This window comes from Vanacampus margaritifer, chromosome 10 (genome assembly GCF_051991255.1).
Source record: "Vanacampus margaritifer isolate UIUO_Vmar chromosome 10, RoL_Vmar_1.0, whole genome shotgun sequence".
NCBI classification, from domain to species: Eukaryota; Metazoa; Chordata; class Actinopteri; order Syngnathiformes; family Syngnathidae; genus Vanacampus; species Vanacampus margaritifer.
The window spans coordinates 27,109,871-27,136,718 of NC_135441.1; the positions used below are offsets into that span (position 1 = coordinate 27,109,871).

Genomic DNA, 26,848 nt, shown 5'->3' on the forward strand with positions numbered 1-26,848 from the left:
CTTTTTTCCCGCCTGCTGCTCACTCCCTATAGGTGGACGTGTTGAATGGGGGCTCAGTTCTCCTTGCGGGTAGCCAGTGAACGTGCTTTGTGGTCCCTCGCCAACTTCTTCATGCACTTGTTACGCTGGGAATGAGGAGAAGGAGGAGGAGGAGAGCACGAAGAGATGTCGCCATTCACCACTTGCTGCCGAGGCTTGTACAGCTGCCGCTGGAAACGCTTGAGGAAAGGCAGGGAAAGTCAAGTAAAGACTCGTTTATGCGTACTTTTGTCTTGATAGCTCTAAAACTTTGTTTATGAAACAGAATTGTGGGAATTTGTGGATACAGTGAACCCCTTTCACAGGACTTTGTGCTTCATCGTACTGATTTGTAATTACTGTAACTTACCTGCTGATTTATGTTAGCCCATCTAAGGCGTTTTGTAATATTTGCTAGCATGAATGTAGCTGTTTTTTTTGTTAGATGAGACAATCGAGTGGACCTACCTTTGTTTTCTATTACACCGCATTTCCATTATTACATTTTGTCATAACTAATGTTGATTTAAGGCAGCTGCGATATAAATCTAACATTTGTCGTACGTATGGGCCAACCAAATTGTGAGATTGTGGGGTTTGTTTGAATATTTTGGTTTTACGTTAGCCGGTCTATGGGGTTTAGCATGAGATTGTAGCATTAAGCTAGTAGACGTTTTGTTGTTGGTCATTTTACAATTTGGTTGAAATTTGAGAGTCATCTTATTTTTGTTTCCTCAAAGCGATGACGTTTAGTGCATTTTAAAGCATGTGGAAGGAGAAAAATTGTTAAATGTTAACAAAATGTTTTTTTTTGTGTTCTACGTATTGCAACATTTTAACAGATGGGACTGGTCAGTTTTTCCCAACCATAGAGTAGTTTCTTTATTTAGTTTTAGACTTTACACTTTTACTTCAAATAATTTGTAACGTATTTAGTATTATTTCAAAAATGCATTCATCCAGGTGAAGGCCCCTCAATGGCTTAACACCCCATTTTTTTCTGTATATATGCTATAATTTGACACCCAAGTCAATCAAGAATAATTTGCAGTACATTTGGAAGTCCCTGGGTAGCAATCATAATCACAATTCAACAATAAAAACAGTATTTGTGTATTGGTGATTATAGGAAGATCCCCCCCAAAAAAACATTTTGTCATAACTAATGTTGATTTAAGGCAGCTGCGATATAAATCTAACATTTGTCATTTACATCTACAAATAATATATGCGATTCTCACTGCATCTTATTGTAAAACTTTTTTTTCACTATCAGAACATAGACACACTGTCGAGTAAATAGCAAAAAATAGACGGCGTGAAGTCGTCAGGAATTTCAATAAGCGATGCCCAAAGCAGACTTATTATGGAAAATGGATTTTCTTTTTTATTTGTTGCGTGCTGAGTTCCTGCCCAGCCATAAAACGACATGCTGGATTTTCCTTGTGTTTCTCACCACAGCAACCGTTGGAAATCTGACGGCGTGCAATCACAGATTAACATTCCAGCCTGTCCAGCTCATTTAATGTTCTGACATTTGCCAAAGAACCCCTTTTCACTGCAAACGTCAACACTTAGGACAGGACTAAATGAAGAAAAAAGAAAATCTGCATTTGGGAGGACTAGTTGTATATTTGCACATTGTCATGACTTTAGGTTTGTTTAGTACAGTGAGGAACCTTTTGAGGCCGATACTACGTTTATGAAAAAAAAATAAGATGCAACAAATGATTGTACTGTATTTTATTTTGTAAATGATTGGATGGATATAAGTATCATTATGGCTACTATAATTTCCGTTTCTCTGTTGCAGTTTCATTAAATATAGGCAAATATTTTGAATTTAGTGCTTTCAATGTGGTGTGTTCAGCTACAGTTTGTTTATTCTATTTTCCCACACAAAAAACAATGGCAAAAAAGGAGACTGTTTAAATTCTATATTTACATATTGATAATGTATTTCCTGAATTACTTGGGGAGAGGTTTTATAATATATTTGTGTAATAATAACTTATTTAAGACAAATTATCCTGGAACAAAAGGGCAATGGGATTGTCTTAAAAAAAAAAAATGTCGTTTTTTTTATTTTATTATTGTCAATTGACCTTTTTCGTGCAATTTATTTTTTAAGAAAAAAAATCCAAACATAACAAAACCGTTTTGTTACTGTTTTCTTTGCATTTGATTACTCATTGTTTTTTTCTATTACACCGCATTTCCATTTACTTTGTTGCTGTACTTTTACTTGATTATTTTTATGACACTTTTTTTTACTTTTACTCCGTAAGTTTGAAACCAGATATCTTTACTCTATACTCTTGAATATCCGCGAAGGATGACACATCTTTAAAAAGATGTAAAGAGAGAGCTGTTAAGTGCAACTGCATTTGAGATCTCAAGTTATTGATTGATCTATTGAGCCAAATTGATGGATAGATGGCGCGCATACGATTCAGCTTGTTGCCTTTTCACCGCTTTAGTGTGCATGCTGGTGGTTGACTTTCCTCACTCTGATCACTCTGCTGTCGGTGTCCTGGATGTACATCTGTCTGGTCACTTCAAATGACCAAGAGGATGTCAACTGGTAAACAAAAGCCATCGCACAAAAACAATCACACAAAAAGCCCCACATGTCGCCTTCCTGCTGTTTTTGGCGATCTTTCTTTGATTGTTCTTCTTCTTAGGAACGGCTTCATCAAACTGAAGCGCTGGGTGAACTGGTTCATGGTGCTGATCATCACCTCGGCCGTCTTCGCCAGCTACTGTGTGCTACTGCTGGTGAGAATACAGGATCGTTAATGCAAATGAATCAATCAATCAAATGATAATTGATTACAATTTTCCAGACAGAAACTGTAAGTGTAATTTTTATTCTTCAGCTTTTTGCCTTGTTCCAAGTTGCCTTGAGAGAACCACTCAACTTGCATTGGCTGCATAAGGCAAGTTGGCTTCTTTATCTGCTAGTGATTTTTTTTTTTTTAACTCTTTCACTGAAGCAACCCCCTTTGCTCCTGGACTACTGGATTTCGCAAGACCCACAGAATATTGTGTTCTATTGCTATAAAAACCTACCAAAAGAAAGTTTAGAGTCTTTTCTTTCAGGAAAAAAAGTGTATTTGTATCTGTTTTCATTTTGCAGCAATTGAGCATTAGAATAAAGCTAAGTTTCATCAATATTCACATTCCTGGTGAAAAGACTGACAAAAAAAGAGCTTGTTGCAACATGGCCCTGGCTGATCTCTTATACTCTGTTGCCACCTACTGGCCTTTTTTTATTTTTTATTTTAATAACTACAGTTTCTTTAAGCCACCTCTTCATATCAGAAGCTGCATCAAAGCCTTCTGTATGCTCTTGCATAAAAAAAAAAATATATTTTTAAAAATGTGGAAACACATGCACAGAGTGTAAACACATTTTTGTGTTTGAGTGAGTTAATTAGCTTTTCTGTCCTTATAGTGCCTCCTATTCTTCGGTTTTCTTTTCATCACTCTTGGAATTGTGGGAATAACCCTCCAGTGGAAGAGAGAATGGCCCACTGTTCTTCTCTCGCTCCAGGTAGTTGCGCCTGTAACGGAATTCACAATGTCTTGAACGCCATAGCCAGATGCTAACTGTATGTTTTGCATTGAATGTGGTTCATGTGTTTTATGCTTTGGAAGGCGACTGCTCCTTTCCTGCAGTTCGGCGCTGTAGGAGGTTTGGTTCTGCTGAGCCCATTTGTCTTCGAGGGATTCTATTCGGCCAAAACAAAATGTATGCTATGCAAATCTTGCTATCATCAAATTGCACAAAATGTTGTATTGTATGTAGGGAAACGCTTAAATTAGTCAAATATTTGTCCAATACTTGAAATGATGAAACAATACCACCATATTGTGGCTTGGAAGTTTGTTGAAATGAGTTGAGGAGCCTCATTTAGGCAAAAGTGAGGCTTTGTCCCAATTTTGTGGCATCTCGGTGACTATGAACTATTTTGAATGAAGTTGACAAAAAGAGCTTCATTTGGACAAAATGCATGCTTTACCGCCATGTTGCGTTCTCTTGGTGCCACCAATGTATGTGGAAGTGAACCGAGGGCTTCATTTTGAAAAGTCATCACCATCGTGTGGCTTCGTGGTGCCAAGGAACTATGTTGAAATGAGTTGAGGTGCTTCATTTAACACAAGTAGTGCTTTGGCGCCGTCAAGTATCTCAGTGACAAGGCCCAATGTGGAAGTAAGTTGAGAATCTTTATTTAAAGACAAAAGTGACGCCATGTGGCATTTGGTTCCTATGTGGATGTGGGTTAATGAGCTTTATTTAAAAAAAAAAAAAGTAGCTATTCGTCGCCATCTTGAGGCATCTGTCTGCCAAAGAACTACATAGGAGCGTAATTCAATTAACAGTACTGCTTTGCTGCCATCTTGTGGTACGTTGCTGTCCAATTTCCATTTAAAAAGAAGTAACTGCTGGGCCCATTGTACTCTGATTTGCTAATCAGAAAAGCAGCACCTAGAGATACTTTTTTAATGACATTCTTGTTTGGTAGTGCGCCATGAGATAAAAAAAAAAGTGCATTGGGACAATAAGGATGTACAAATCCAGAGTGTCCATTTATTGCCTGCCACGTTTTTTCCCTTTGACCAGGCTCTCGCTTCCTGATGGCGTCGTTGTACGCCGCAGTGTCAGCAGCCGTCCTCCTGTGCCCGTTACTCGTCCACTCGCCTTGTCTGATGGACCACCACGACTTGCCTCCGAAGCCGAAGCTCATCGGCCACCGAGGCGCGCCCATGGTGAGCGTACGTCCTGGCGTATTCTCCCGATGTCGTCGGCAGCGCCTTCGCCGCCAAATATGGGCGTCGCATGTTCACGGGCGTTGCGCCACGCGTCCTCCTCATGGCTCACATGTGAACCACAATATGGCGGAGATGTATGGAGGAGCACTATACACGTTATACGCATTTGCCGTTGGCTCACTATCAAGCTTAGATGAACACGTTGCATGGCATTGTGTTACTTGGCACAACAGTGTGTGTGTGTCTGTCTGTCTGTCTGTCTGTCTGTCTGTCTCACCATATATGGCGAATTGCATTCAGTTGGCCCCCGAGAACACGATGATGTCGTTCCAGAGGAGCCTCCAATGCGGCGTGATGGCCTTTGAGACAGACGTGCAGATCAGGTGTTTTTTTTTATTTTTAGAATTTTCGTTTAAAATAGGGATAGACCAGTACTGATACCCGGCATCATTATTATTATCATCTTGTGGCCGTTTTGCAATCAGGAAGTAGAAATGAGAAATTTGAGGAATTGAAAATTGCCATTAATTGCATGCATTTTAGGGAAAATGTTATATTGAGATCTATGTCTTTCTTGAAAAAGAGCTGACGTTATTTTTTGGGGGTGTCGGAATGTTGTGTATCAAAAGTTGTTGTGGTATTGATACTTGGTATCGGTGACTACTCATTTTAGTTTTTTGAAATAATTGTTATAGTTTTAATGAATGTATTAATATAGACATTTGGTCATTTATTTATTTAATTTAAGAAGAAATACAAAGTCGCATTGTATTGTAGTAAATGTAAAAAAAAAAAGTACAATTATTTTTGTTTTATTGAAAATTGTATTCCCAAAAGTCATATTTAAAAAATATATATATTTAACGTTTTAATTGTATTTGACAAAATACTGCTGAATATCCTGAACAAATGGCAGCACAATCTGTCAACCAGCAAAGTAAGAATTTCATTTCTCAGCACTAGCATTTTGCTTTTAGTGTGCACATGACAAATACACATCTTGAATCTTGAACAAATCTTAAGACGATTCACACTAATTCAAGATTCTCTTTTGTTTCTTTCCATAATTCTGTTTGCATATTATAGTAAGGACAGGATTCCATTCTTGATGCACGATCAGGACTCGGGCTTCTTAAGGAGAACGAGCGACGTCGAAGAGAAGTTTCCGCACCAAGATTTCAACGCGAGCACCGAGCTGACTTGGAAGGACTTGCAACGTCTCAACGCGGGTCAATGGTTCCTACAGGTGAGCGCTCACCGCGCACGTGATGACGTACGGGGGGATTAAATGTCATAGGGATAAAGGAGTGGACTATTTTTAAGAAAAAAATAGGAATTCAAAAAGTTGTAATTGCATCAGAAAAAAAAAAGCCACTTCATATTAAGGACCTATTTTGTTGTGAAAAAACAAATCAAAACGCTACAATTGTAATCCATAATTTTTAGGGGGGGGGAAACGAAAATGTTGACAACCACTGATAAACTGCACACGTTTGCATCGATGGTCATCTGCGTTGAATGTTTTCCAGACGGATCCTTTCCGCTCATTGTCCCAGCTCCCTGCGGAGGATAAAGAAGAGGCCCGAAATCAGAGCGTGGCGTCTTTGCTGCAGCTCCTGCGCCTCGCCAAGAGCCACAACGTCTCGGTCATGTTCGACCTGTACAGTCCCGACCAGGAGAACGACACGGTGGATGTGGTCAGAACCATCCTGATGTCTGACCTGGACCCAAGCCTGGTAGGCCTCAAACTCATTTCGCAAATTGTACTCCATCCAGTCCTCCGATCGGTTTTCTTTACATGCTCAGGATTTGGACATAGTTACAGCAATATAATATAAAGCAACGACACACAAATTTATCGAGATAGTGTTTTGCCATTATATAGTGGGTCATCACTGGTGCTAGATAGTTTTTTATGTCAATAAGCAATCGTTTTTATGTCTTTTTACAATACACGGTACACAGGCAAGTTCCAGTTTAGATTTGCACATACTCGTTGCAGTACCACATTATGCCACAACATGTTGGGCAGTATTGAGCTCTGCTCAAAAAGCTAACGTTATCGGCCGGTGATGATCAACACTTCCTGCTTCATCTTCATCCTTAATAACCGGGAGAGCCCCGTAACAATTTTCTCATGCGATTGTCTCGTTTGTTTGTCCAGGTCCTGTGGCTTCCTCCTGGAGAACGAGACTATGTAAAAAGAGCCGCTCCGGGCTTCATCCACGTCTACAATAACAAACACGACATGTTTCAAGACGGAGGAAACCACCTCAATCTGCAATACAGCAAATTGAATGCAGCACAAATCAGGTAACGAGCACTTTGGTAACTGGAGACCTTCGCCAAACACTTACCTCCAAAAGCATTGGAACAGTGAGGCCAAGTCCTTGAGGTTTTTTATTTTATTATTTATTTTCTTACTGTACATTGAGGAAGTGAAAAGAAGATTTTTGCTTACACAGTTGTCCAAATAAGTTCTACTTATTTGTCATGTAAAACAGAGAAGAATTAAAGAATTAAGCATTGTACATTTAAACACAAAGTGTTCAACTAAACTATTTCATGTCTCACGAAAGTCAGCTAGCCTAATGCTAACATATCATGTAAAACACCATAGACAGGCAAGCTAACAGAAATTAGCATAGATATTTCAGTAATGACAAACTTTACCATCTGTCCACCGTCCCTAAAACAGATTTCTGACGCAGTACCAAAACTAACCCGTGAGCGGCAGCGTAGTGTCAAAAGCATCCAGAATGCCTCAAAATACAAAGATGAAGTAGTCATAATAGCTCAAATTGTTTACTTTTTTTTCAATATTTATTAATCCTTGAATTTTAATGAACTCTTTTTGTCCCTTGTATTTCTTACAGGTTGATATATAAATAAATATATATATATAATGGAGGTGCAACAATTAATCAATGGATTGGCAACAAATCAGTTATCAACTTAATCATTTTTTTTGATAATTGGTTAGAGAGACCTTGTTGACCTTACGATTGTCGAAATCAAAATTTCAGCCTTTCAATGGAAAGTCTTAGATTTTTGTAGTCCTACATGAAATTAGATTTGTATTGTTTGAATCCAAAAAAACTGTGCAAAGACCTGTGGGTAATGAATTTGTTTGTTTTCTGCACTGTCCATTTGTACTAATGTCCTGTTTTGCGTGTTCCGTGTGCTCACAGGGATCTTGTGAGTCGAAACGTGTCGGTGAACACGTGGGTGGTCAACGAGTCGTGGCTCTTCTCGCTGCTGTGGTGCGCCGGGGTCAGCTCGGTCACCACCAACGCCTGCCACCTGCTCAGGGACGTGCGGCGACCCGACTGGATCATGGTGCGAGGACTCGCGCGCCTTTCGCTCACTCCTCCGGTCTCGCCCCCCCCCTTGCAAGCTTGTCCTCAGCGGGTTGCAAGAGAGAGACTGGAGGAGTCACAGAGAGGCACGTTACGCTTGAACGGCCTCAAAGGCGACAGCGCACGACAGCACTTCATCCTAATTTGTGCCTTTCAGCATCATCGGACGTACACGATTGCGTGGATTGCAGTGGATGTGCTCGCTATTGTGTTGATCGTTGGTGTGTATGTACTCCAGCGGTAAGCCCATAAATACAATGAGATTAATATTTAGTTATATTTATTATTTTTTTTAAGTTGATGTGATATGGTTAATTCTGTTATGTCATCCCTCCCTTGCAGAAAAAGTCATTGCTGCCGAAGAAAAGGTGAAGTACGCCCTTAAGGATGAAACGCATGCATGCTAGTTTCTTTAAGTAAACCAAAGGAATGATTGTAATCATTATTAAAATCTGAGCAAAATACAAATATAAATAATAGAATTTTCTGAAATAATTTGTGAGATAAGACAAGTGGTGATAGAATTGTAAATATTTATTTATCAGTTTATATTCCATGAAATGTGAAAAATATAAATGGAAATGATAGGAATTATGGGAAAATAATATAACAAAAATAATTATGTCCACAGTACTGTTGTAGATTATTTAAATATCAATACGATTCATTTATTAATATTGATAATGATATGAATTTGGTATTTTTCCTAATTAGCAAAAATATACATATAAATTAAGTAAATAAAGAATAAGTACAAAATACGTATTTAGTAATAAAATAATTTAAAAAATAATAATTTACACAATAGCATAGAATGTTGCAATCACACTATCAACATTGTTTTATTTTTATGTTTTGTTTTTTATGTTATTTTACAAAATGTTGGCAGTGAAAAGAAATGACCATTTTTAGCTTTGCTTGATCCAAAAGCAACCTCACCGAACACTAATACTTTTTTTCCCCGGCTCTTTTTGTTCCAGTGTCAAAGAAGGAACGGCAGAACTTGTTGGCCTGGAATGAGAAGGAAATGTCGCTCTTACCAGCTGTGTAGCCGCGTTGCTACATCGACTACTCCGATACTGCTGCTCCTCGTTCTGTACTGCATCGGAGGCCCCTGGTGAAGTGATGAAGGGAAGCGCAGATGTTGTCAATCCAGATGTTTCATAACGGGCTGCTTGTCACCATCCTGCAAGATTCCGCAGTTGTATTTGCGTCTTCATCCTGCAAAGAAGAAAAACACGCCAGTGACAAGTTTTCATGTCAATTAGGTTCGTCAATGGGGAGTGTCGGATGCTGCTCCACTGTAAATGTCAACCTCGGAAACAACGTTATGGATGCAAAACCACCTGGCGATGGCATCGACGGCCATCCTGTGGGTCTTGACTATGTCAAAAAGTAAAGGTAATGCAAAGGGTTAAAATGGCATTAAGGACAAAAGCTTAGGTCTTATCACAGGGGCCAATTTCTTTTGTGTTTAGCTTTCTCTCATTGTTAGTGGTGAGATAGTAACTGATGTTTCGGCTATCTCTAGTTTAAACCCAGTTTAATTAAAAGGCAAATATTTTTGTCAAAATTTGGAAAAATCTTTTGTCTTGTCTAATGTTTTTTCTGCTTTGAGCTCATCTTAAAATGGTCATTGATCATAATTATAAAAAATAAAGGCAACGATGAATATGATAAAATAAGAAAAGCTAAGAAAATGTTAAACAAAATAATCACTAAATTAAATCGGTCTGTGCATAATTTAACTGTCTTAAAATAATTGTCTTAAATTTTTATGTAAATTCTCAAGATTTTTTATTTTTTTTTAAATTTAAGCCTAGCCTAGTGTCGAAACTGTGCATTATGTTGGAGAGACTATAATAATAATAATATTAATATCACGAGCCCTTGCTGTATTTTCATGTTGCCACTAGAGGGAGTGCGCGCACCACTAGTGGTCCTATCGTAGGCTACCATTAAAAACAAATAAAAATCACTGTCCTCCTTGGCAAATAAAATCCACTGAAAAGATGTATTTGTCAAATTATAATTATTCAAACAGATATATTTTGTTTCCTATTTCACAAAGCATGCCTGTGACACGACACTTAGATTTTATTTATTTGTTTGCCGTGCCTAAATCTGCTTTCCATTGGATGGATACAGCTAGCTGATGTTATATTGTGTAATTGTATACAATTGTTTTATCACTAAACGGTACAAAATTAACAATTTGTCAATAAAAATTAATTGGGGGAATGTTTTATAATAAATTTGTAATCGATTCTAAAAACATTTGATGAGATAATGGGCACTTATGTTTATTTTGAACCCTTTCTCATGTAGCCTTTTTGATATTTCCTGTTGGACTAAAGTCACTAAACTGCTTGCCAACAAAGTTCCGTTTTGCCTGAATGGGGTTCCAATGTCCACTGTAGTGGACACTTCAAATTTTAAAAATATATATCTTTTTAAATGATTATTTTTCTTTTGCAGTATTCCAATTACTTCACAAAGATTGGGGAATATCAAAAATAAACATGATTGGACATTTTCTCTCTCTCCTGGTAGTCAGGAGGATATGTGCTTAAAAAAATGTCATGAGTTTTTTTTTTTAAACAAAAAGCTTTATCCTAAGAAGTTGCTCACAAAAAAACCCATCAGACTTAGCATAGTCATTTATTTGTGAAAAGATATCACATAAAATAAAAATGTAATATAAATTCATCAAATACAATATCAAATGTAATTTTGACAGCTTTTCAAAACCATTAAACATAATAAACATAGTACATGGTTAAAAAGTAGACTAATAGAATACGATAATTCATTAAGGCTTTTTTTTTCATCTCGCCTCTAGAGGGCGCCAAAGTTAGCCACCAGTTCAACTCCAGCATTGAGGGGATTGCGGCAGGGAGGGGAAAAAAATACAACATTGGACCAAAAAAAAAGAAGGAAAAAAACACCACCGCGTCAGCGCTGGTGAGCAGCATGCCGTAAAAAGAAATTCTCTTTGCGGCCTGCCGACGGGGCTCCACCACCTTAGGGTTGCTGCTGCTGCTGCGGTGGAAGGTGTGGACCCGCCAGGACCCAGCAGGATACAAATCCTCTTCCCACGGAGGCGCGGCATGACGAGGAGGAGGAAGAGGAGGGAGGAAGAGGAGGAGAAGGAGGTGGAGGTACACTACCGCACAACAACTCCCGGGCCGTCTCTCTGGACACAAACTTAGTGAAAAAGTTGTCATGAGCTCAACTCCTCTCACGTGTTGCAAGTGAGAGGACGTCTGCACCAGTGAGTCACATTTTTTGGGGCGGGAAGAAGAAAGAGTTCTTTTGTGGCTCGTTTGCTTAAGCTAGCGACCGTTACTGACTCTCTTTTTCGCCTCCTAAAACAAAACGAAAACCATTTGACGCGTGGGAATTCATGAAGTTGGAGACGGCATGGTGCACAAATACGGTGAGTGGCGGTTGGCAACTTTCATGACGTGTCAACAAGTTTTTGTTGTTGGTGGTGGTCTTCTCCAAACTGGAAATGTTTACAGACAGGATGATGATGCATTCAGGTGCTTTGATGGTGCGTTCAGGTGTGTTCCGTGCGAATACTTCAGATGGAGGGAAAAGTGTCGAATATGCCGACGGAGTTCACAGCCAAGCAGATTTATACTGAACTGTTGCTATTTTTGTGGGCACTTGTACTGTATGTTAATATCTAGGCATATCCCCCAAAAATGTGAACTTTAATGATGTGTCAACTAGCGTTGTTGTTGCTCATTGGCCACACTTTAGAAACGTTTAAAGACAGGTTAGTGGGGTTAAGTGATGCGTTCAGGTGTGAATAAATCAGGTGAAGGGAAAAGTATGGAATCTGCAGGTGGAGTTCACAGCCGCTGATTTCTGCCAGTCGATGTAAACCGTAATGTGACGTTTTTTTTTGTGTTTCTGTAGACACGGAGCGAGCAGCAGTTCTGCTCAGACGCTACCAGGCCAGCTTGACCAGTCCAGACGAGCAGGCCCTCAAGACCAGCGTGGGCAAAGTGTCCGCCATCCTGGGCAGCCAACTCTTCCAAGCACTTCTTGGTAATGAGAAGGAAAAAAAACCTACACATTTAAACACATTATTATCCTGAGAAGCCATACAAAAGCTACGGCATATTTTCCCAAATGTTATTGAGCCATTGCGTTTATTTCATATAAGAGCACATCACCAGAAAAAAAGGCACAAAAAATATCAACAGTGAGTGAATCTCAATCTATTGACAGGCGAGTATTTCTTGTGCTATGAGTATTAATAATAAAACATGAGTAGAACTTTTTAAAGCATTCCTCGGTACTCATGTTTTCACTGGCGCTTTTCTTTAAATAAGCAGTTTTTTTGGTCACTCCTTGTTGATGTGTACTATAAAATGGACACATAAAACAAAAGAGGATTAAACATTTGATATTGAAACACCAAAATGATCAACTGTACCTAAAGTCCATTAGCTTAATGCTAACTTATCATGCGAAACACAATAGGAAGGCTAACGGAAATGAGCACAAATGTAATGATAACTCTAAACCTTCAAACAACATTCACCGGCACTACCTAGTGTTTTTTTTTCGCCTATTGCGGTTGCGTTTGGATGATATTCCCCGCGGGGTCCACCGTAAAGTGTAGAAGGGTGAGGGCACGCTTCCTTGTTATGGGCAGTCACAGGATGTGGACGGGGGTTACGTAAAGTGAGTCTACATGTCTTAACGCTTGTGAAAGCGAGCATTCACAAGAGCATACAACGCTTGCGTGTACGTCGGGCATTGACAATTAACGCAGCCTATCTATAGAATAATAAGATCAGACTTTTCACGTCATGATTTTTTTATTTTCTTTCCTTTCCTGGACTGGGCGGTGGACAACAATCGGCCTCCTTTGTATCACCGCACTTCTAGAGAGCAGTAGTCATCCTTCGGAGTAAATGTGACTACTCCCGCAACGCACATGTAGACTTTCTACAGAAGGCTTTTTCAATATCAGGGACAGGACATCCATATTTTTTCTCACAAGGGCTGACATTCTTCAACTTCAATTTATTAAACACACAAAAAAACAATCCATCTGTTTTGTTAAAGATAAGCTAAGCTCATTTATTTAGAAAATGTGCTAAGGAAAATAGTTGATCAGCAGAATCAACATATCACGACTCTGGGAACTAAACCAGGGATAATCTGTTGTAAACTGTTATTAACTCATTCTCTGCCATTGACGGCTATAGACGTCAAAAATTCATTTGAACTATTTCTATTAGTGTCACATTTTTTTCCCCACCTTTGTTAAAAAGATTATGAAAACCTAGAACAAAAATTATTGTACGTTTAGAACAGATATAAAATTTGTGATTAATCGTGAGTTAGCTAATGAAGTCGTGCGATTAATTACGATTCAAAATGAGACAATGAATGACTCGAAAAGGAAAATCAATTCGATATCAATTATTCAACTTTTTTAAACCCAGCCCTAGTCAACATTGCTTTTTTGTAGTTGCTTATCTGTAAACAAATGATCTTCTTGCCATCAAAACCCCTTTCTTAGACTAGCTTTGTTGTTTAGTAGTAGTTTGTGATGTCGCAACTTAGCAAAAATGGTTAGCGTAAAAAAAAAAAAAGCTTGTTTTTAGAAAAAGCTCATTTTCTTTTCCAGTTTGTGTCCAAAAAGTTGGGTCAAATGTATAAACTCCCAAACAACATTTATTTATTTAATACAAAACAAAGCATATTTTTGGGGTTGTTAATGTCTAAGCCTAATAGACTGTAGTCATTGCAATGCAGCAAGGATTTTTTTTTTTCCCATGACGGATTCCAAACATTCTTGCCAAAGAATGTTCCATTAGTGAGCAGGTCGAGGCAGACGGGTAGAAAAAACTAAATCCACCTGCTTTTTGGCATCTGTGCCGATCACTGCCAATGCCAGGCCTGTTGTGGTCATCCGCCGCTTCTCTTGACGTGCTGGCCTTCAAACGAGCGACGATGTGGTTTGCATCACGGAGTGTAAACATTACTCAGCCGTCTTCATCTTCTCTGCTTCTACTCGCCTTGACTTGCCCGGCCGGGCCCACGTGGGGCGGTGGCGGCTCTGTTTCAACTGCTTCCCGTTGCTTTTGGCCCCAACGGATGCAAAATAGCTAAAATTTTGTGGGCATCAGCATCAACTACTGTTTTTGCAATTCACTCCTCTCTATATTACTATATTTAATTTTGATTTGTTTCATTGTATTTTTTTTATTATTTAAATTTTAATGAATACATTTGCAATTTTAAAATTGATAAAAAAAAAAAAAAAGTCGTTCTATTTTAAAAAATTTTGGTATTATGTTTTTTTTATTTTATTTTTTCCTCATCAATTTTTTGTTGCGAAGCGAGTGTCGGATACGTGTGGGAGGCGCCGCTTGTCCACTTGTTGCATGGTTGCGCTGTCAAGAACAAAAGCTGCCTTAACTGTGCATCCGCGCTTTTGTTCCAGCAAAAGTGAGGGGGGGGGGGGTGTTGAATGACGCTTGCTTTGCGGTGGGGGGATCCCCATGTTGAATTACACGAGACCTTAAACGTCCCAGAGAATATTTTATTGAGGGGGTGGGCCACGGGCGGGTGAACGGTTGGGCTGGCCGGGCTTGTATTTGTGACCTAGTTTTCCATTGAATGTTTTACTTTGTTATAGAGGACGGGGGTCACGTTCTTGTTTGTGACATTCCCCCCAAACAAGCAAAGGAGAGAAGTTCATTCCTACTGAATGGACGCATGACAACAAGAGGAGGCCCAGGACATAAAAACACGCTAATCCTGCATGTAAGGTCTTTTTGAGGAAGGGATAAGCTTCCACCGCCCAAAAAACGACTTTTCATCAGTCATTGCCGTGACATCAAAAAAGGTCTTCTGGCTAAGATGATGTTAGTTTTCTTCCATGGAAAGGAATGCATGTGGTCTGTTAGGGTTGGACGACTTCCCATTTATTTGGGAATGTTTTTTTTTGTAGCCGGTTTGAGCGAGCGGCCTGACGTCTGAAAACAGCAGCGAGAACCAAGAAAAGTACTCAGACTTTGCACTTAAGGAGAAGAACAGTACAGATACCAAAAATCAGATTTCAATATGATACCATAAGCTAATTCCGTGGCAGAGGTGGCAAATCCAGGTCCAGGAAGTAAAAACCCTGCCGCAGTTTGGCTTTAGCTCCTAGTGCTAACTAGCTCGCTCCCTAGCAGGTAAACAAACACCATGGGAGCTAGCTAGCTAACTAGCACTTGAGGCTAAAGCCAAACTGTGGCATGAACTTCACTTTCTGGACCTGGATTTGGCCACCTCTGCTCTGTAGCAGTACTCTGTTAGCTCCTGTTAGGGCAGCTAGCTTAACGCTAACACTTAAAAAGCATCTCTGGCAAATCCAGGTACAGGAAGTAAAAACCCTGCCACAGTTTGGCTTTAGCTCCTAATGCTAGCTAGCTAACTCACTAGCAGGTAACGAGCACCATGGGTGCTAACTAGCTAACTAGCACTTGAGGCTAAAGCCAAACTGTGGCAGGAATTTCACTTTCTGGACCTGGATTTGGCCACCTCTGCTCTGTAGCAGTACTCTGTTAGCTCCTGTTAGGGCAGCTAGCTTAACGCTAACACTTAAAAAGCATCTCTGGCAAATCCAGGTACAGGAAGTAAAAACCCTGCCACAGTTTGGCTTTAGCTCCTAATGCTAGCTAGCTAACTCACTAGCAGGTAACGAGCACCATGGGTGCTAACTAGCTAACTAGCACTTGAGGCTAAAGCCAAACTGTGGCAGGAATTTCACTTTCTGGACCTGGATTTGGCACCTCTGCTCTGTAGCAGTACTCTATGTTAGCTCCTGTTAGGGTCGCTAGCGTAATGCTAACACTTATGGAAGTAAAAACCCTGTCGTAGTTTGGCTTTAGCTCCTAGTGCTAGCTAGCTAGCTCCCAAGAAGTTTACGAGCACCATGGCTGCTTGCTAGCTAGCTAGCTAGCTCGCTCGCGCCCTAGCAGGTAAACAAGCACCATGGGAGCTAGCTAGCTAACTAGCACTTGAGGCAAAAGCCAAACTGTGGCAGGAGTTTTACTTTCTGGACCCGGATTTGGCACTTCTATCAAAGCGCTTTGCCCCGGCGCTGAACTTTTGGAAAAAGTTGACGCGGTCTCCCGCTAACCTCTTTATGTCAGCTCCCGTGTGTGACATCAGCAAAATTGTCCAAGTGCATTCTTATCAAAGGCCCGCCACTCAGCGGGCCAGCCGGCTGCTCATTGAGCCAAGTGCTGTTGTGGACCGAGCACCAAAAAATAAAAATGAAAATGAAAATGACAAGTCTCAGTAAAACAACACTCCAATGACGACCGTATCATTGTCCTGGTAGCACACTGGCATAGTGGTTAGGTTTTCTGCCCTCAATCAAGAAATCTGCATTTGAATCTCGTCATATAAAATAACAATAAAAGTTTTTAATATTTATTTCATTTTATTTTGATCATTCACTGCCACCACAACACTGTTTCTAATTGCAGATTAGAAATCCTTTTCAAACTATACCTGTTTCGTGAAGATTGACACTGTACTTCCTGAGTTTAAAGGAGGTGTGGCCACGCCCCTTTTCCCACAAAACTATTACAATTTGGCAGGCCGTAGTGCTTAAACCCCTGCTCCGATTGATCTTAAATGTGAGATTTAGTGTTTCGCCATCACTAGCAACAAGTCCAGCAATAGTGCTGTCATTATTGAATATTTTTAGAATCGATTATTATTCAATCAATTAATTGACTAATCGGATTCATTTGAACTCTGCATTAAAGTGTATTAAAGCTTCATTTTTTTTTTTGATGACTGTGCTTATTTCGTCCTCATAACCGACGTGACGAGATCGGCCATCTAATCGTTATTTCTTCTACACAAAAGCTGTGCTCATCTCAAATCCAAAGCATTGAAATGGCGCAGGTGCTAGCTAGCTAGCTAGCTAGCTAGCTCCCATGGTGCTGGTTTACCTGCTAGGGAGCTAGCTAGCTACCATCAGGGGCTAAAGCCAAACCGTGGCAGGGTTTTTACTTTCTGGACTTGGATTTGCCACCTCTGTCGTCTGCTCGCCAAAAAACATCCCGCTTGACGCGTCAACTCATTCACGTCTCTTTCCGCAAGTGTGTAACGTTTCTATTTATAGACGATAAAGGGTATTTTTCCTCCCTTCTCGTAGATATTCAAGAGTGTTACGAGGTGACCTTGCAGCTGAATGCGCAACAAAGTGCACTGAAGGAAGAAGACGAAAACGAGAAGGAAGCGTGCGAGGTACATTTGCCGCCACTTGTTGCACTTGCTAACAAAACACGCCCCAATGTTTACATCTGTTGCCACATGTGGCTGCCGTGCGCTACCTGCGCCTCTCGAGCCCAGTGGGACGGGAAGGCGGAGTCGCACTGGGCCGTTTGCTTGTCGTTACGAAGTCAGCCAGTCCTTTCATTAAGTTGGTGTATTTTTAGTTTGGTACACGCGCACACACGCCAACAAGAAAAGAGTTGTGTCCTCAAAGAAGAAGGCTGCACGTTGCCCAGATATTTGGCAGAATCCGTTATTTGTTGTGAAAGAATCACCAATTAGCTTTTTTTGTTTAAAGTCATTTAAAGAGCTTCATTTAGACAAAAGTAGCGCTCTGACACCATTTTGTGGCATCTTGGGACCTAGGAAATATATTGAAGTCAATTGAGGAGTTTTATTTGGACAAAACTATTGCTTTGTCGCCATCTTGTGGCATCTTGGTACCAAGGAACGATGTTGAAGGCAATTGAGGAGCCTCATTTAGACAAAAGTAGTGCTCTGACACCATATTGTGGCATCTTGGGACCTAGGAAATATATTGAAGTCAATTGAGGAGTTTTATTTGGACAAAACTAGTGCTTTGTCGCCATCTTGTGGCATCTTGGTACCAAGGAACGATGTTGAAGGCAATTGAGGAGCCTCATTTAGACAAAAGTAGTGCTCTGACACCATATTGTGGCATCTTGGGACCTAGGAAATATATTGAAGTCAATTGAGGAGTTTTGTTTGGACAAAACTAGTGCTTTGTCGCCATCTTGTGGCATCTTGGTACCAAGGAACGATGTTGAAGGCAATTGAGGAGCTTCATTTAGACAAAAATAGTGCTTTGTCGGCATCTTGGTACCATGGAACTATTTTGAAGTGAATTGAGGCATTTCACTGAAACAAAAGTCACAATTTATAATTAAAAAGCTGCATTTAAACACAGTTAGCACTTTGCAAGCATTTTGTGGAACTGCGTTGAAATAAATTGAAGATCTTCATTTCCACACAGCAGTTCTTTGCGGCCATCTTGTGACATGTTGAACAATGTTGAGGTCAACTGAGGAGTTTCATTAAGACAACGTTAGTGCTTTTCTGCCATCTTGTGGCATTTTGGTGCCGAGGAACTTTGATGAAGTGAGTTTTTGGGAAATCACAATTTTAGTGCCATTGCACAAGATTTTCAATTCCTCCAAGAAAAATAATTCATCTGGACAAAAGTGGTGCTGTGCCGCCATGTTTTAGCAATTGTAAAGGTTTTCTCGCTCAAAGTCAGCGAGGGAGATAAGGAAACGGGTTTGGACCAATGAGAACCAAGCATGAATTGAATTTGACGTCCTGTGCACCGGATTGTTTGCGGCTGAATCCTCGCGCGGCCCCTCGCAGCTCAAGCGCAAATCGGGCTTTTACGATGATCATGTCAAGGTGACGGCGGGCGGCGAACGGCGTGACGGCGTGACGGCCCACACATCAAACTTGAGTCTGACGTCATTCTTGCGTGCTTCGCAGAGTCAATCACTTAATGGCAATATGTTGTTTGACTTTCATGTGCTAAGTCGCACATGGATTATGTTCAGTGTTGTTTGTTTTTCTGCATCGCACTGCAAAGTCCAAATTCAATGAAAAGGAAAAAAACGTCGACAGCTTCAGGAAGATGCAACGGTTTAATTTAGTTGTTGTGGCTTTCGGCTTGTCCGAACAAATAATGTCTCTTTGATTCTGTTTTCATGTTCAGCTATTTTTCTACACTAAAAAAAACACAAACTATCCATTGGTTCATTGGCTCACAAACCAAGTTCAGTATTTTTGCATCTTTTGATTGGTTGGTCAGAGCCACTGATCTCAATATATGACTGGATAGCCGATAGGCTAGGACTTTTGAAGCCGTGTGGCGGCCATATTGCTCCTCCCAAGTAGCGTTTCTCGGCGTACGATCTTACAGTATCGAAATTTGAGACATGTGTTAAATTTGTTAAACCTAAAAAAAGAAGTCTTCACATATTTTACAACTTGCCTTAAATATATGTATAAATTATATGCTTAATGATGTTTACAGGCGGAAACTTTTGTATTTTTAATTAAAGAATTATAACTGGTGTGTGAACAATTGCTGTTGATATGCTGAAATCAGAGGATTTGGACATTTTTAAAAGAAAAAATAGCTAAAAAATAGTTGTCGATCAATTTGATAATCAATTACTTGTCGATTCATCGATTAATTTCGACACATCTTAAGTTGTGTTTGTTAAAAACAGATGGGAAGAGGGCCTTGAAAAAAATAATCTCATATTAAATCGCTATATTAAAGGAGTTTAAAAAATGTCTTAATTAGATTATCTTCAAAAATGTTTGATCCCCGCTGTAGCCGATCAGCGGCTCATTTTTTCCGTCTCAGTCATCTGCTTGCGATTGGAACCATGTCAACCACACAAACGCAAAGTGCGCCTTCATTCTGCCTCGCTAAGCTTTTTTTTTTTTTTCTTTTTCTTCCGGCTTCCTTGTGATCCGCCCTGTTTGCCGTCTAATTTGCTGCATCCAACTAAGCCACCCCTCGCTCCCCTGCTCGGTCCCTGGATCCCATCTGCATGTGGGGACCCGAGCGGCGTGAGGCTGATAAGAAGGGCTGCAGCAGTGCTGGTGGGATGACGGAGACGGAGAGCGAGAGAGCGAGCGAGAGAGAGAGAGAGAGAGAGAGAGCAAGCGAGAGAGCGGGATGCTTAATGGGCACCCGGCGAGGAGCTCATCAGTATTCCGGCCGTGTCGTCACCTGGGTGGAGGATGGGAGGGAAAGCCAATGAGTCTGCACATTCCTTGCTGTGCTACAAAGAGAGGCAAATCGCAACATCAGGCCTTTTCCCGCCTCAAATTGAGGCAGAGGCGCTACAAGCGTTGCAAAGGGGGGGAAAAAAAGCCATTATGCGCTTTTATCAATGGCAACATGGGGACACAACGCACGTTCAGTCTCGCTTCTGCCATCTAGTGGAACAGCATTTCATTGTTCCGAGTATGACTGGCATTATACGTCACTGGCATAGATGGATAGATACCAGTTCAACCAACAACGAAGGCCAAGACATATATGGGTTTTCTGGAGGCAGATGCCGATTCTGGTATTTGGGCAGAATAAACCATTTAATCAGCTGATTAAAAGGAAAAAGAAAAAAAAAGATTTTAAATGTAGGCAGAACATTTACAGTAACTGTTTTACAATACAGTACTCTCCTGTCCTTTAGTATTTTTCTAACTTTACAAGTGGAAGAAAAATCAGCAAAAATCAGCCAATAAATAAATACACACACACACACACACACACACACACACGCACACACACAAATTGAAACAGCAAAAGTGGTCATGCTGTGAACACTTCCAAAATCCACCTTCAACTCTCACGCCAACAAGTATGAGCCCAGGGGCCACTTGGCTTTTCCCCTAAACACTGCCCCCTGCTGTACTTGAAGGAGAATTGTGGCTAATTCTTGCCTTAATGAACCCAAGCAATGTCAATTCATTTACTGCATCTCATCACGATGAGAGGCAGGAGCCACGGTTTCTTTTCTCCTTGCTGAAGAAAATGAAAAGTTGGATGAACTTAAGACATCTTCAAAAAGGGCTTGTTTCATCATTCAAATACGGTTTGTGTGAAAAAATTCCAGGTTAAACTGAAAGGATTAATTTAGTAATAAAGCCAACCTTCCATCCAGCCATGATATTAACCGCTTCTCCTGATTTTGTACACAACTCCCAGCAAGGAAGCTAACATGTTTAGTTCTTCAAATTCTGACAAAAAAACTTTATTGATGTACTAGTTGTGACATTAAATCACAGTTGACTTGTCTTCTCTAAGAAACCGGAGCAAGCGGAGGAGGAGGAGGAGGAGGAAGAGGAGGAGGAGGAGGAGGAGGAAGAGGAGTTGGAGGAAGAAGGCGTTTCCCGCGTCCGAGTGACGTGCAGACGAAGTGATCACAAGGTGGAGCGAGTTTGTGGCCTGGTGACTCGATCGCATGTCGAAGCGCCAAAGGTGAGTTGCACGCTTAATATCTTTTTCTTTTTTTTTTAAATGATGATGATGATGATGATTATGATGATGATGATGGTTCCCCTCTTGTGGAGCTTGACGAATCACTGAATGAAATGTTCCACTGGGTTAAAATGTGACAATTGGGATAAACTTGGCCGTTTGACACGTTGGCCTTAAAAAAAAAAAAAAAAAATCTGAAAAGCTGTTTAATAAAAATAAGTGTGTCCAAATTTTACACCAATATTTTCCCTTTTACTGCAAACAAATCTCGGCTCCAAAAATTGGTTGTCAGGCTTCTTTGACTATTAGTAAACTGTATCAGCCCTGAAAAGTCCCAAGTTACGGTGGCTTGAACTTTTTATTTCAACTTCAGTTGTATTTAACTTTTAAGTTCAGTACATTTACATTCAATCTTCTAGAACTGTTGTTTTGTGTTCTTTTTCAGAAATGTATTTAGGTACACTTTTTCTGTAGCTTATAATATATGCATGACATTTTATTTCAATCATTATTTCAGTATAGCCCCCCCCCCCCCGTGTCTACATGTCAATGTTAAAACAGTTTAAAATGTGTTTAAAAGTGGCCAACAAACGTAGTGAATCTACTTTTTTAAGAGTAAAACATCTGCTTGTTGTTGATAAAATAGGAGCCTACACTACTGTTTTAAATAATTTTGTCTTGAGTTATATTCAATTCAATTATTAATAATTTGAGTAAACAATCTTACAAATTAAATTTAATTATTAACAAATACACAAATGTTCTAAAAGTTTGCAATTTGCATTTTTAATCAGTAGCACTGTAATTACATTAATTATTAAAACTTTTAAAAGGAGCATGATTACTATTTAACTGTCAAAACAAACAATTTTACCCAAAAATACACAAAAAGCAATTTTACAATTCTTTAAAATTAAAATTATTAATAATTGTGTAATTAAATATTTAGTTGAAGAATTGCAATGCCTTATTATTATTATTATTATTAAAATGACGTCTTTCCAAAAAGACAAAAATATTAGTCAAATTTTTTACTTTGCAGAACAATTTTACAGAAAATACACAAACATGAGTAAAATAAACAATTACAATTTTATATTAAATCATTGCTTAATTAATTCTATGAATGATCAAGAATAACATTTAAAAATGAGCTTGCCGACAAAATACACAGATGTCTCTTTTTGATGTTGTAGTTTTAAAAAAAAAGGCTCCGCCCAAATTGCTTCTGGTTACATTTGTTTGAATTTTGCTGTTTTATAGCACCAAAGACATGATGAGGATGGAGAGTTTTTTTTGTTTTTTCTTTTCCCGGTTAGTGGCGTTAAACAGCAACACCGCACGTGACTCATCGCACATTGTACACGCTCGCATTCCTAGATGGATGCGCTTGATAGTGAGGTGCTGGATTTGTGTGCGTGTGTGTGCGTGCGTGCGTGTGCGTGTGTGTGTGAGTGTGACTCCCTCTATCGCATGAAGGAGGGAGTGGAGGATGAGGAGGCAGTGAATGGGAGGCAGGGATGTAGTGGGGGAGGCTGCAAAGTGAGAGAGGGAGAGAGAGAGATGCAGTGCGGTGCTGAACGGCCAGCCGGCGTTGCCATGGAAACCACATTCCTCCCCCGCCTGCATCCCTACTGACTGCTCTGCCTCTCGATCTGGCTCTCTGCTTCCCTCTCGTTCCTCTTTCTTTCTTTCTTTCTTTTTTTGATTTTAATTTTTTAATTTGTGTGCTTATTTGTGAGAAGCTTCACCTTTCCACGACCCGCACCTCATCAGGTTATTTGCGCCAACCTCCACCTTTCGAATACCCCCCCCCCCCCCCCCCTCGCGCAAAAAAAATGCACAGAACAGAGTTTGTTCTTCTGCCTTGTCGTGCACCGACGGGCACATTTTGTTTTCTCGGCGTCTCGTCTATTTTCTTCTCTCTATTTTTACTCCCTCCATCCCGCCCTCCCCTTCCCGCTTGTGTTGAGCAGCATGCTTCACTGATGCCCCCTCTAGTCATCGCCATTCTGCCCACACACAGGCCCCCCCCCCCCCACCTCACTTATGGTGACTTTTAGCGTGTTTACTAGGGTTGAGGGGGTCGGGAGACGCTTTGGCTCGTTGTAGTTTCTGGTTGAATTTCCATGAAAAGTTCAACAGGAATTTAGCAGTTTGACCAACAAGCCAATCGAAATGGCGGTGAAATGTGGGTTCAGAGTTGCAAATTTTGGTGTGAAGTGAACCGAAACGGACTGCACGGTGGAAACGGGCTATTAATAGGCCTCGTGTCAGCGAACAGCTGCTCCATGACATGTACGTACAGCAGCAAACATCTGTGGCTAAAGCAGTGGGTCTTTACCGAGGTTCGATCGGACACCAAGCGGTTCGGTGATGTGCGCGATATGAATTCTCATGTGTAACGGAATGTGTGTGGTGTGTGGGGAAAAAAACAAACCAAAAAAAAAAAAAACGTGTGTGGTGTTCCACAGGGCTCAGCTCTGGGGCCTCTGTTGTTTTCATTGTATCTGCTGCCCTGGGGTTCCATCTTAAAAAAAGAGCGCTGGTCGTTTGAAAGTGCTTTTGAGTTGAGTGATGGAAGCGAGTTGCGGTTCAAACTCAGAACATCAGAACTGCGAGGCTGTCATGCTAACCAATACTGCACCGTGCTGCCAGTTCATGGCACTATTTCATGCCGTACCTTATCAATAAGAGGAAAGTGCAATATGACATGGTCTGCTGTGGATTTTTTTTTTTTTTTCAGCATACAAAGCTAAACCAAACCAGGCCAGAAGTTTACTGATTGGCAGCAGGGCAAGCTTTTGTTTTTTTGGGTGTAGCGGCTTCTTGCGCAGAGAGAAGTGACGATTGCGTTGGACTCTCCTGCTTGCGACACCTCCTCAGACGCACATTTACAGCTCGGCAAGACGTGTGAAGACTTCTCTAAGAAAACCGTCAGTTGGACCCTTTCACTATCCGCCTGAGCCGTATCCAAAGCCCCTTTCGGCATTTAGCCCGTATTCTTCATATTCACATGAAGGTCCAGGTACTCGTATGGCCTTTGTTCTCACAAGTAAGACAATTCGGTGCACTACGAAAATGACCAGAGTGCTTGTAGGATAAGTAGAATCACTGTCTTACGAATATTAAAGTACACAATTAAAACTTAGTAAGTAAACTATTCTGCAGCACTAGTAACACTACTAGGTCTAGTAGGTATGCGTCACACACTAGTAGCCTCCTGATCAAAGATATAAAAACATAATCTACAAATAACTTAGTAAGCAGTCTGAGCATTTTTTTTCTACTTATTTGGTCAATTTAATCAATGAATCAGATCAAAACATGTTTACATTTCTGTCACTCTATTCAATAACAGGACATTATTTCAAATTGAACATAAATCCAGTAAGATTCACTTGAACGTTTTCTATATGAGAGAAACTTGCCATCCTCAACCCTCTCCCCGCTTTCTACTTTTTTTTCTTCTGCACACGTCCGGGCTGCAAGTGAGCTGCCCCTTTAAGCCCCCCCCACTACCGACTTGCCTTATAAGGTGTGGCATCCGGTCAGGTGACAAAGGAGTAGTCACATGGCTTGTCATAGAAATGCCTCCAAATGACTCAATGCAAAGGTCTGCGCCGGTGGTTGAGAGAGAGGGGGGGTGGCGGGCTAGTGGGGGGGTCATTACGATACCCGTGCGTGCATGCGTGTGCGTACGTACGCGCGCGCACGTGCGGTCCAGGTGGGTTTATGTAATACTGCAAGCTGACGCCGAGCGGATTGCGCGGCGCTTTGCCCGCCAGGCAGCGAGCGCAGAAAGAGAAGGAGAAACGTCTCGGTTGAAGAGTGGCCAGATAATTCCGTCCGCCGCCATAAATCACACGCCAAAGTCTTTTTCCCTCCACATCAGAGGTCAGCGCTTTCATTTTGCCAAAATAAATCACCGAGCGCTTGCCACCCCGCCGCATCCCCAATCCGAGATGTTTAATTGGGTACGGCAGTCATCAAGGTTTGTCTTTACAAAAAAGAAAAAAAAAAAAAAGAGGAAGGACTGCAGGCTTGCAGATTGTGCAGGAAACGCACGTGAGGTGACGGCTGTGCACATTTCTCAAACCTGCTATGAGTCACACAGGACGATTTTCAACATAAAAGTTAGTGTTGTTCCGATACCGGGATCGGGAGAGGAGCCGATATTGCATAAAAACAGTGGTATCGGCAAGTACTAACAAGTAACATGCAGATACCATTATTTACAACGCTAATATAGGACTTTTGATGCAGCATCTTGTGACATTCACTGAGGCAAATCCAGGTCCAGAAAGTAAAAACCCTGCCACAGTTTGGCTTTAGCCACTTGTGCTAGCTATCTAGCTTCCTAGCAGGTAAACAAGCACACGGAGAGCTAGCTGGGGAGTTAGCTAGCTAGCACCTGGGGCTAAAGCCAACCTGTGGCAGGCTAGCTAACGCCCTAGCAGGTAAACAATCACCCGGGGCGCTAGCTAGGGAGCTAGCTAGCTAGCACCTGGGGCTAAAGCCAAACTGTGGCAGGCTAGCTAGCGCCCTAGTAGGGTAATCAAGCACCCGGGGAGCTAGCTAGGGAGCTAAAGCCAAACTGTGGCATGGTTTCTACTTTCTTGGCCTGGATTTGCCACCTTTGTTCACTGATGTGTGATGTGTTCTCTGCATGCCGAGCCAAGATATCCAAATGGCCCTTGAATGCAGTGCAGCTTTTTCATGTTGGGAAAAACTAGATATCGGTACGGTATTGGCATCGGCCGATACTGCAAAACTGGATATCGGAATCGGTATAGCGACAGTAATAAAAGTGTGCTGTCGTTCTATTCGTATGTATGCATGGACGTCAAATCCAATTGTGACAAACACGCTGGGCAGGGTTTCAATTCTCTTAGCTAGCCAGCTAACTAGCGTCTTCTTGCTGCCATCCATGAAAATAGTCATTCTCACCTGCTGGGTCGCAGACAGGTGGTAAAACAAATTACTGGGCGTCCTCAGTTCTTAATGGCACTCGCATATTAGCACCTTATTTTGACAAAAAAAAAACATTTTTTTTTTACCTTAAACATCTCCCTAGAATTAAAAACAAGTTTAACCCTGCTTAATTTAAAAGACAGGAATCATTTTTTTAAATATTTTTTTTATAATGAAACATTCCAAGCTATTATGACTCGTTACATACATAAGAGCGTCGAACCTTCCAGATCCAGGCCAAGGCTGCTTCCAAGTGTTGCAACATGTGCTCGCTCATGCGTGCCGCGATCAATATGCTTACATCTTGCTCTCAAGCCGCTTTGCAAGCCACGCCCCTGCAGCCCTCTGATTGGCTGCTCGTGGCTTGCCGTGGTGCAAATCCACACACTCTCGAGTCTTGATTTTT

The 26,848-nt window shown here is 40.9% G+C and overlaps 2 protein-coding genes across 13 annotated transcripts in view; both read left to right on the plus strand.

Annotated features, from left to right (window-relative positions):
- Nucleotides 1-69: 69 nt before the first annotated feature.
- On the plus strand, nucleotides 70-11,271 carry gdpd2 (glycerophosphodiester phosphodiesterase domain containing 2). Of its 4 annotated transcripts, XM_077578565.1 has the most exons (16): nucleotides 71-243; nucleotides 2,499-2,602; nucleotides 2,703-2,796; nucleotides 2,898-2,957; nucleotides 3,476-3,574; nucleotides 3,679-3,772; nucleotides 4,646-4,791; nucleotides 5,095-5,177; nucleotides 5,881-6,040; nucleotides 6,324-6,530; nucleotides 6,959-7,107; nucleotides 7,986-8,133; nucleotides 8,311-8,393; nucleotides 8,496-8,521; nucleotides 9,134-9,554; nucleotides 11,182-11,271. In XM_077578565.1, the coding sequence occupies exons 1-15, from the start codon at nucleotides 166-168 to the stop codon at nucleotides 9,202-9,204; spliced, it is 1,602 nt and encodes a 533-aa protein (XP_077434691.1). In that variant the 5' UTR covers nucleotides 71-165; the 3' UTR covers nucleotides 9,205-9,554; nucleotides 11,182-11,271. The 4 variants fall into 4 exon arrangements, with proteins under 4 accessions (XP_077434689.1, XP_077434690.1, XP_077434691.1 ...); XM_077578563.1 differs by having other exon boundaries at nucleotides 70-243; nucleotides 7,986-8,393; XM_077578564.1 differs by lacking the exon at nucleotides 11,182-11,271 and having other exon boundaries at nucleotides 70-243; nucleotides 7,986-8,393; nucleotides 9,134-10,346.
- A 14-nt stretch (nucleotides 11,272-11,285) lies between these two features.
- Nucleotides 11,286-26,848, plus strand: part of dlg3 (discs, large homolog 3 (Drosophila)) — an 81,905-nt gene continuing 66,342 nt past the window's right edge. For 4 of the 9 annotated variants that reach the window (XM_077578553.1, XM_077578554.1, XM_077578555.1 and 1 more), the window contains exons 1-4: nucleotides 11,979-12,006; nucleotides 12,081-12,212; nucleotides 17,347-17,438; nucleotides 21,295-21,468. In XM_077578553.1, the coding sequence (XP_077434679.1) occupies nucleotides 11,994-12,006; nucleotides 12,081-12,212; nucleotides 17,347-17,438; nucleotides 21,295-21,468 (411 nt within the window). In that variant the 5' untranslated portion in view covers nucleotides 11,979-11,993. Of the gene's footprint in view, nucleotides 11,428-11,565; nucleotides 11,593-11,978; nucleotides 12,007-12,080; nucleotides 12,213-17,346; nucleotides 17,439-21,294; nucleotides 21,469-26,848 lie in introns of those variants that run through there. The other 5 variants (XM_077578556.1, XM_077578559.1, XM_077578558.1 and 2 more) reach the window with 2 other exon arrangements.